Source organism: Phycodurus eques, chromosome 3 (genome assembly GCF_024500275.1).
Source record: "Phycodurus eques isolate BA_2022a chromosome 3, UOR_Pequ_1.1, whole genome shotgun sequence".
NCBI lineage: Eukaryota > Metazoa > Chordata > Actinopteri > Syngnathiformes > Syngnathidae > Phycodurus > Phycodurus eques.
Genome location: NC_084527.1, coordinates 14012499 through 14023192, shown reverse-complemented (window position 1 = coordinate 14023192; position 10694 = coordinate 14012499). Strand labels below are relative to the sequence as shown.

Below are 10694 nucleotides of genomic sequence, written 5' to 3'. Positions count from 1 at the left end.
GTACGTGTTGTTTCAAACAACCACATAACCTTGGCTTAGGAAACTCCGCTAGCTTATTACTAACACAATGTAAATGTCATAGACAGGCTTACAAAGCTAGCATCAATGTGGCGGTAAATAATGTGTTGGATATTTGAACGCAAACAGTAAGGCAACACCTGGAGATATTGTGTGATATTTAAGTTTTTTGTTTTTGATAAATTTTCAACAATTCAGTTTTTGCTATGTGTACATTAATGAGAGGGAAAAAATAACTTAAATGATTTTAGCAAATGGCTGCAGTATAACAAAGAATGAAAAATTTAAGGGGGTCTGAATACTTTTCGTACCCACTATATGTGTGTAGTGGCACAAACCAGAAAGAGCAACACAATGTCCATTGAATTAAAGCATTAAAGAACCAGCTGAAATTGTTAAATTCTTAACATTCTTTTTTAGTATATGTTTTTATACAGTATCATTTTGTAGAGTGCTGTTCATCTTTTTAAAAAACATTTAAAAAATTGTTTAGTAAGCTGGAACATTTCAATGGGGAAAGATGATTTGAGTGTTTTGAGTTATGAGCGTGGTCAAGGATCAATTTAAACTCCTAGGTCAAGTTACCACTTTATCCACCATCACATATCAAACCAGCCGATTGGTTCCTCACTTGTTCAAAGGATTTGAGGCCTGCCTCTTTTCCAACCACTCTCATGTCCTCCAACACTGCCTTCTTTACGTCCTGTTGGAAGGATGGTCATTGATTATTTTTTATTTTTTTTGGGGGGGGGGGGGGGGGGGCGTACAGGTATTGTGTAACTTACAGGAATTTCACACAGTTCTTCATACGAGTCCACAAATCCTCGCTCCTTAGCCCAGACCACGAAAACCTCAGGGTCAGGGACGACTATGCCTACCAGGTAAGACTGACCACAGGGAAGCATAATGAACAATCATCAGATAACTTTTTTTTTTTTTTTAATCAAAGATTAACAACAAAATTGATTTGACGGCATTAGTAATTTTTATCTCGTTTCTAAGACCCCCACGGATACCTTTGTGAAATTTGTGGAGGACACAAGTAAGTTCCCCGATCAGATGCGCAGCATACCTGTAAACTATCCCCATGCACAAAGACCTGGAGCACAGGTGTGCAGCGCGTGTACACGTTTTCTATCTTCTCTGGAGCGATGTACTCTCCCTGCGACAGCTTGAAGATGTGCTTCTTCCTGTCAATGATGCGCAGCGTCCCGTTCTGATGGTGGGGAAAACAACCGATAAGTGTTTATTAATAGAAATGATAGACCAAAGCTACAGAAAGAAGAAACAGAGCTGAGGTTTGGAATCTTCCGATTCGTGTCCGTGGCAAGCAGAACAAGGTAGATTTCTTTGTGTTTATATTCATGTAATTATATTTGTGTCTATACTGTACCAGAGCCCACTTAAAGACTTACTGGAAGCCACTGGCCCACGTCTCCACTATGCAGCCAGCCGTTACTGTCCAAAGCTTCCGCCGTCCTTTCGGGGTCCTTCAAGTAGCCTCGGAACACGCTGGGACCACAGATACAGATCTGACAATTAGAAAAGCAGAAGAATCCTTAGGGAGAATCGGCAAGCAGCAGCTCCATCATATGGAGTGGATAGAAATAGTCTACACACCCCTGTTCAAATACCACGTTTTTGTGATATAAAATAAGTTACACCAAGACAAATATTTTTCTCCCACCTTTTCCACTGTTACTGTGAGCAAGTAAAAAATAAACTGAGATAATGTGGTTGCCTAAGTGTGCACACCTTCTTATACCTGGGGATGTAGCAGAATTAACCAATCACATTCAAACTCATGCTAAATGGGAGTCAGCACACAACTGCCACCATCTTCATCTTAAGTGCTTCTGATTAACCCTAAATAAAGTTCCGATATTCTAGTAGGCTTTTCCTGACAGCCTCAAGGTTTTGTGCTAACACTATTTGGAAGTGTTTGTAATTCCCTCTACCTCGTCTAACGCCCCAGTTAGAGCTGAAGAAACCAACACCAAAGCAGGATGCTGCCACCACCATGCTCCACTGTAGGTGCGGTGTTCTACTGGTGATGAGCAGTGTTGTGTTTGCACTTTGCACAAAACATACCTTTTGGAATTATGGCCAGAAAAGTTCAACTTTGGTTTCCTCGAACCATAGCACATTTTCCCAAATGCGTTTGGGAGATTCCCATTTTTTTTTTTTTTTATATATAAATTACCCCAAAATGTAGCCAGGTTTGGATATTTTTCTTTTGATTTTTTTTTTCTTAGAAAGATAAGTCTTGCCACCCCTCCCCATGGCCCAGACATATGAAGTAGATGGGAGATTGTTGTCACATGTACGAAATAGCCAGTACTTGCCAGAAATTCCTGCAGCTCCTTCAATGTTGCCTCCTCCCAACACACTACCCCCCAGTTGTGTTGTACAGGTTATAGGTCACATTAATGATCGTAAAAGTTCTATCATGATTTATCTTGGGCTAATTTTTTTCCACAAAATCTTGGCATTTGAACAGGGGTGTGCAGACTTAGTATCCACTGTATCAAGTTATCATCTCACCTCTCCCTCTCCATTCTTTGCATAGTAATTCATCTCAGGGATGTCCACCAGCTTGACTGTAGCACCGGGCAAAGGAGCGCCAACATGTCCTGTCAAACACACACTAAATGAGTCACCAGGAAAGGAAACTCTTTATGCAAATCTAAAAACAAACAAGGAGGCGTTATGTTGTGACAGGACCCCTACATGTAAAATATGACTAATCTTATAACATACGGACTTCATACTCATAGTATGGCTTTAGTCTCGTAATTTTACAAAAATTTTTTTAGGACTTTTGTTGTAAAATTATAATTCCACAATTTCAATAACTTAACTCAGACAACACATCAATTTGCATAATGGCAGGATTATACTACCGGTAATACACTACTTGTAATATACTATTTCTCGTCCAAAGTCAGCTGCCTGGTGTATTAAAAGTCAAATTTCGAGTCAAGTTAAGTTTATTTGTACAGCCCTTAATCACAAGAGACAAAGATGGGCGACGTTTCCTGATCTAAATGGTGGGAATGATTGACATTGACAGAATCTCTCTTCGCCTTCTCCTCAACCTAACCTGCGGTCCAGTCTCCTGGCATGGAGAATGTGCATCCCGCTGTGCACTCTGTCTGGCCGTAGCCTTCGAAGATGAGACATCCCAGCGTGGCTCTGAGGAAGGAGAGCACCGTGGGGCAGATGGGCGCCGATGCGGTCAAGGCGAAACGCAGGTTTCCTCCGAAGTTGGCCTGGAGCAAAGGCAAACCATGTTTTTTTTTTGGTTTTTTTTACACCAACAATAACCAGAGCAAAATCCCACTTCAACAGCAAGCTAGACCATATTTTTTCCATCGACCTCCGGCGAGCCAAAATGTTCGGCTGCCAGCGTGCGCGTGTCTCCAATACACTCCCACAGGCGCAATATGCTGCGCTTGCATTTGGCATCGCTTGCTGGAAGAGCTCAGCTTCTCCTACTAACTTCTCATACAACATGGTGGACTCACTGCAAGCTGCTTCATGCTCTCTTTGGACACATTCGTCAGGAAAATGTCTGCTTAATAACTGGATAAATAAACCATTGTTTGCTTTCTTTCTGAACATATTCATGCTAATGAGTTTTTTTGTGCTGAAATGACAGTTAGCTCCAAGAGGTTATCTTAGCATACACTTCTACTTTCTATTGTTTTGTTACTGTCGCATTCTTAAAAGATGCAAAAATGTGAGCGAGCATTGTAAGGATAGTTTGAACAATACAAAGTTAGCAGCTCTGTAATCTTTGTGGTTAGCCTTTTCGCATGCTAACCAGTTAGCTTCAAACTCGGCTTCTCGAAAGATTTGCCCAGACAAAAAAGCTTTAATACAGTAGTCATGTAAAAAACTATGGCAAAATAGTGACTAACCAAAACTGTCAAACATTAGACCTTTACATACCTAGCAGAAACATGCAAACATCCAGTGAGGCCCAACTGGTTAAATAAGTGCGTTGCAGATTCAATTTTTTTTGGGGGGGGGGGGGGGGAACTATACAATATCAATGATTTTTTTTTTTGGGGGGGGGGGGGGGGGGCACACTGAAAAGAACAAATATAACACAAGAATAAATCTGCAATTCTGATATTTCTGATTACAAAAAAATACAACTTTATTAGTGTAACAATAGTTTTCTAATAATTATAATTTAAAAAATATTTTCCCCAATACACCTTTGTGTTTGTGAAGACTTTTACACCAGTGATTAAAAACTTGATTTGTTAGCCTTCTAGTATTCTCTAATTTGCATGAAAAATAGATGTGCTAGATCTACTATATATACAGTATGGTACAGTACAGGTGGGCCAGAGCACAGATTCTATCCCAGAACCACAGAAGTGTGAGGCAGACGTGGCAACGACTAGATAACTGTGCTGCCACTGGTGGCAAAACAATGTAATAAAATCTGCTTTCATTGGTCATTTCGAGGCGTTGTTACATGGAGGTGGATGGATAACTCATAATTCATTGAAGACTTTGAATTGTCTATAGGTGTGAATGTGAAAGTGAAAGTTGTCTTTTATGTGCCCTGCGAATGGCTGGCTACCAGTCCAGTGTGAACACCACCTCTTGCCCAAGTCAGCTGGGATAGTCTCCAGCTCACCCGCAAGCCTAATCAGAACAAGCCCTATCGAAAATGAATGGATGGAAAATCGATCTTGCACAAATCTTATCGCAATCAGTCCTTGATCCACTTCTCTAATCAGGAAGAAGACTGCAAAAAGGAATTGGATACACTGACCTGAATCCTGTTGAAGACCAGTTTGTCCCAAAGACTGTTGTTGCGTACGACGCCGCTGCTGAGCTCGGCCTGCTTCCTCTTTACGGCGTAGTGAAGCAAAGCTCTCCTCAGCGGAGACGTCACCGAGCCCAGGATCTGAAGAGGAAGCGGAAGTGGGCATTTAAAAAAACAACAAGGGTCGGACGCGAACTCTGAAGCAAGCAGACCTTGTCGTAAATGCGGTTCAGGACACGGGGCACGACGGGGAAGAAGGTGGGCTTGAGAGTTTTGATGTCATCCATCAGGAGGGAAATATCTCCTTGGTAGAAGCCCACTCGAGCTCCGTGGCAGAACATGGACACCTGACACGGGAATAGCCTTCATTTAGAGGTCGCAGCAGCCAAAGAAAAATAAAGAAAATGAGCCATAGTAGTCAGTCAGGATGGACATTTGACGACTATTTTAATTACTGGATGAATTATTTTAATGGAATGGGAATGTTCTGAACTCTTCTTTCAATGGACAGAATAATATCTTCAGAATGTTCTGAACTCCTGTTCCATGCTCGTGTCATATTGACCTGAATAATGCTGCCCGGAGATTTGTCATAGTGTGGATGGATGTACAGTACAGTATATTAAGGGCTGTCACGGACAGAATCATTCAGAATTACCTTTCACACGCACAACTGAAGTGCTCTCGTGCACACTACTGAAATACTCATATGTACTACTGAAACGCTCTCACATGCAATCCAAACACTCCCTCATGCACACTACTGAAACGCTCATATACTACTGAAGCACTCTCACTCTCTACTTAATTTCTTTGCTCATATAAACACACACGCTCTCACACACTACTGAAATTCTTTTCACTCATACAGTACTGTAATGCTCACGCTCACTACTGAACTGCTTTTGCTCGCATACATACTGAAACACTCACATTCACTACACACTACTGGAACACTGTCTGATTTTTTTCCCCCACATGCACAACTGGAATGCTCTAACACACACACACTGTAATGCTCTTAGGCAAACAACTGAAATTCTTTTCATTCACATATTGTACACAAACACAACTGAAACGCTCTCACGCTCTACTGAAACACTCGCATACGCACCACAGAAATGCTCTCACACTAACCATTTTTTGCTCATATACACTACTGAAACACTGTCATACACACTACTGAAACATTCTCACACACACACACACTACTGATTTTTTTTCACTCACACACACAACTGAAACCCTCTAACACACTACTTCTGAAAAGCTCTCATACACTCATTTATGTCCCCGACGGCCCCTCATAGCATGCATAGCTCAACGTCCCATCTTGTTGTTCTTTCTTTAAACAGCAAATTAGTTGAGAATGAATGAATCAACAGCACTTTTGCTGCTCAGTCAATTGCTTGGAGACACACTTGATTAATAGTCGAATTATCAATTATTAGGCCTGAGAGGAGCCCACCTGAATCATCCTCTCAAACATGTGTGCCAACGGCAGGTAGGAGATGGAAACGTCTTCTTGTCGGATGACAAAGGAACCCTGGCAGAGGGAACATAATGACAGAAATATTTCAGTCTTCCCGGGAGACATGAAGCCACAGAGGCAATCAAACATCTTGTATGTTTTTTCCTTCTAGCATTTAGACAGCAGACTGTCTATAAAGAGGCAATTAGTTTAAGCAACTCACAGCCACAGGGCCAATCAAACACTCAGTTAATCATACCATTACACACAGCAGGGAGGAAATAAAGGGGGGGGGGGACAGACACAAAGCAGACACGAAATGATGCTGCGGGAGGAGGCAGGATGGCAGACAGACCTCCAGGATCTTAATGACAGAGGAAGTGTTTGAGGCGATGTTGCCGTGGGTGATCATGGCTCCCTTAGGCTTGCCTGCACATCAACAAACAAAAACATTAGTGGCGAGTCCCGTGTGCTTTGGCATCTTTAGAGCGTGGGTTGTAAAAGACGCCAACCGTGGGCAAAGCTGCCATGATTTGAGCAGAGGATAAAAAGGCGGTACCTGTGGTTCCACTGGTGAAGCAAACCACGGCCAGATCCTGAGGCTGGGGGGGCTAAAGTACACAAAAATAAAATAATATCAATACAGACCACCTACACTAACGTCTGAAGCATTAAAGGGCGATTTACACTGCTGGTCTTAATGTCCTTTTCTGATTTAGTGCCTGTATCTATAGTAGGACCTCTAAGACCTCAAACACAACCCATTCCAACACACTGGTCAACTTCTCATTTGTTCTGATTTTGAAAAATAATTCACATAGTAAATAATTATAACAGTAGATTTATGGAATTAACGTAATTTCTCATGTATAATGCACATTTTTTCCCCCCAGAAAATATCAAAAGTCAATAGTGCACATTATACATAGGTATAGGGGAAAATTGAAAAAAAACAACGTTTTATAAATGTATGCTGCCATTAAGAGGTTATGAAAAAAACTGTACACGTTCATTCCAATATGCCACAGCCACTTAGAGGTTATGAGAAAGGTGTACACTTTCATTCTAATATGCCACCGCCACCTAGAGGTTATCAAAAAGGTGGAGCCTACACTTTCATTCCAATATGACAGGAGTACATATGACTGCATATACAGTGGGTACGGAAAGTAGTGGCTGTGTGATATTTCCGTTTTTCTTTTTTTAATAAATCAGCAAAAATTTCAACAATTCTATTTTTTTCCTGTCAATATGGGGTGCTGTGTGTACATTAATGATGAAAAAACCATTCACTTAAATTATTTTAACAAATGGCTGCAATATAACAAAGAGTGAAAAATTTAAAGGGGTCTGAAAACTTTCCGTACCCACTGTATGGACAGTTGTGCTCATAAGTTTACATAGCCTGGCAGAATTTGTGAAATATTGTTTTGTTTTGTTTTTTAAATATGACTGATGACTGAACAACATCCATCCATCCATGCATCCATCCATCAATTCTCTGTACCGCTTATCCTCACTAGGGTCGCCGGCGCACTGGAGCCTATCCCAGCTATCATCGGGCGAGAGGCGGGGTACACCCTGAACTGGTCGCCAGACAATCGCAGGGCACATATAAACAAACAACCATACGCGCACACATTCACACTGAAGGGCAATAACCATCATTAATTTCTTTATGGTTATGTTTTTTAATGATAATGCTTTTCTGAAATTCTTGACCGTTTAATTATAATCCCATTAAAATAAAATTGTATGTCTTTTGCCTGGCCCTTCATGTTTTCTTTAAAGAATTGTACCCATCTTACAAATTCTGCCTGGGTAACATACACATATGTGCACAACTGTCTGTTTTCTCATTTACTAAATAAAGGTAGGGCTGTGAATTTCAAAATAAGAGCAAGTAAATAAAAAAGAAAGTATTACGTATTCAAATAAAGTGATTCACTTCAGAATAATTATTTGAAAAAAACAGAACAAAATACAGATAATACTTCATGTTTTGATCATATGGGTAGAAGCAAAATCATGCAGGTAGTAGAAGGGTTTTCTAGAATTTTGAAGGGTTTTCTAGAATTTTGAGGTCAACTTTGGGGGTACGTATTATACATAGGTGTGAATTACACACGAGAAATTACAGTAATCTGTTCCAAACTATCATCATTATGAAAACATTAACTGGAAACACAATGTTTTCAATAAAAATTGTATTACAAGTGTAAAAACATTAACCACTATTAACAGTAAAACCAATAAGATAGGATAGATAAGATAGGATGCAGGTGTCATTTGAAAGTGAATTACGTCACATTTTTATTTATTACATGGGTGTAAAAAAGTGTCAGAAAAAAGTCAAAGAAAAAGCTAAATAAATGGGATATTATGCGCCTTGATGAATCGCATGAATTCTGCAGTTTGTGCTGTTTGAGAGAAACTTTTTTTCTCACAAAGATGGTGGTCAAATTCTGAATTGTACATATGGGGCATTGGAGAGGTGTTGTTTTGGTTTGTTTATTTGTACTGTGAATATTATTGTTTGGCCATTTTGATGACATTCAACTTACAAATGACCTGTCCATTAAGGGTGTGAGGCAAGGTGAAGCCTCCTCCTCTTCCACCCTTGCTCCCCTCTCCTGTGGGGTTCCCCAGGGTTCCACTTTGGGTCCTATTATTTTTCATCTACATGTTTCTTCTCAGAGAGATTTTCTAGAACCACTGCTACGCAGACAAAAAATACCCAATCTAGATACCTCCCATTTCTTCACTTTTCTATTCCAGACACCAAAATGGAATTCACTTCAACCATGTAGAGGGGGTCAAACATTTACAAGGGTGCCAACATATTGCATTTTAAGGTTAAAAACAACACACAATGAACTAGTTCTCGCAGCGGCATAAGAAAAGTCATCACGCACAAGAAGGCAACAAATATTTAATTATGACTTTACCACTGTGTTAGTGTACTTTAGTGATAGACAAGGGCACATTCTGAGTTAGGCTGCCGTTGTAAACCGAGGGCCCCCAGTACATAATTGATTCTCCATTTTAATGACATTCATCTTACATTGACACATTAAATCCAAACTGTCCATTTATACTAGTCAGCCTGGCAGATGTCTGATTTTGGTCCACATACAGTACTGTATGTACAGTATATGTATAAATGTATCAAGGCCTGATTCATCTCTGAAGAAAATTATTTTTTCTGCATTTACTGCCACCATGCATATCTTAACATGGGACAAAAGAAAAAGGATTTATGTTATTTATGTAGTGAAAATCCAGTCTTAGAGTGAGTATTAACAATTGTAAACTCACCACAGGATCTTTTAGGTTCTGCCTTCCCAGATCCTACAATTTGGACAAGGAGGATGAGCATACATATGATGAATAAAAAAAAAAAATAAAAAATAAAAAACTGAGTGTACACGGTCTGCTCACCATTAAATTTATCAATTTGAGAACCTCCACCTGGCATCCCCTCGCCCTCTCCATGAAGGCCTCGCTGAAGTCGTCGAAAAGAACCAGACAGCAGAGTTTTGGAGTGATGCCCTTCTCCTTGTTCTCCAAAAGGGAGGAAGCCTTCTCCTCACGGTCGCACACCACCAAGGAGATCTCCGCTAAGGTCCACCGCCACACAAGTACAACTATGAGTTCTTTATACCTACAGTATCTTTTACAAATGTATTTATATCATTATGATCTTATGTGTTTATTTCTAAATGCTGGACATCTCACCCAGGTGGAGAATATGGACCATGGCCTCCAGCCCCAGTGTCTCATACAGAGGAACCAGGGCCATGGAGTAAGTGTAGCAGGCCAGCTCTGTAATGATCCACTGACACCAACAGAGGGAGACAAAGCAGTATTTTTACACTCACATCAACTCTCTTGCTCAGTCAGTAATATAACGCTTTGAATGTTCAGGAAAATGTCAGCCAATGCAACCAAACACACGCGGGGAACTTATAATTATGTCTTCGGCGCTAATCTCACTGTTGAAAGAGAGCAAATAATAATTTTGCCCTATTTAGTCTGTAAAAACGGTCTCGCCTGTCAAGTATAATAGAAATGATGATTATAGCAGATAAGAGATTAATAGCTGTCTAAAGACACACAGTGGCTGCCTGCACAGATGTTTATTAGTCTACAATGATTTTGGTGTGACCACATGACATCAGATTACATCAGACTCGATTCTCTTTGTAATTATTCTTCAATAACTTCCAGAAAAGCATGACCCTTATAAACAATAACCAGGATGCATACATACTGTACCTCTGGTCTGTTCTGTGCAAATATACCAACAAATTGTTGTGGGTTGGGCTTGCAGCCTTTTGCCAGCAGACCAGAACCTAGCGCCTGTGCTTGTTCGGCCACCTGAAGAGTCCAAAGACAAATGATTGTTGACAAACA

The 10694-nt window shown here is 40.4% G+C and overlaps 1 protein-coding gene across 1 annotated transcript in view; it reads right to left on the bottom strand.

The window, feature by feature from the left end:
• acsl2 (acyl-CoA synthetase long chain family member 2) overlaps positions 1 to 10694 on the bottom strand; it is a 29869-nt gene that overhangs the window by 3481 nt on the left and 15694 nt on the right. The window contains exons 5-19 of the mRNA XM_061672180.1: positions 10557 to 10658; positions 10017 to 10116; positions 9720 to 9898; positions 9597 to 9629; positions 6838 to 6889; positions 6634 to 6707; positions 6276 to 6353; positions 5020 to 5154; positions 4814 to 4948; positions 3122 to 3290; positions 2563 to 2651; positions 1434 to 1550; positions 1091 to 1234; positions 804 to 905; positions 650 to 721 (exon numbers count right to left, since the gene is read on the bottom strand). Coding sequence (XP_061528164.1) covers positions 650 to 721; positions 804 to 905; positions 1091 to 1234; positions 1434 to 1550; positions 2563 to 2651; positions 3122 to 3290; positions 4814 to 4948; positions 5020 to 5154; positions 6276 to 6353; positions 6634 to 6707; positions 6838 to 6889; positions 9597 to 9629; positions 9720 to 9898; positions 10017 to 10116; positions 10557 to 10658 — 1581 coding nt within the window. The remainder of the gene's footprint in view (positions 1 to 649; positions 722 to 803; positions 906 to 1090; positions 1235 to 1433; positions 1551 to 2562; positions 2652 to 3121; positions 3291 to 4813; positions 4949 to 5019; positions 5155 to 6275; positions 6354 to 6633; positions 6708 to 6837; positions 6890 to 9596; positions 9630 to 9719; positions 9899 to 10016; positions 10117 to 10556; positions 10659 to 10694) is intronic.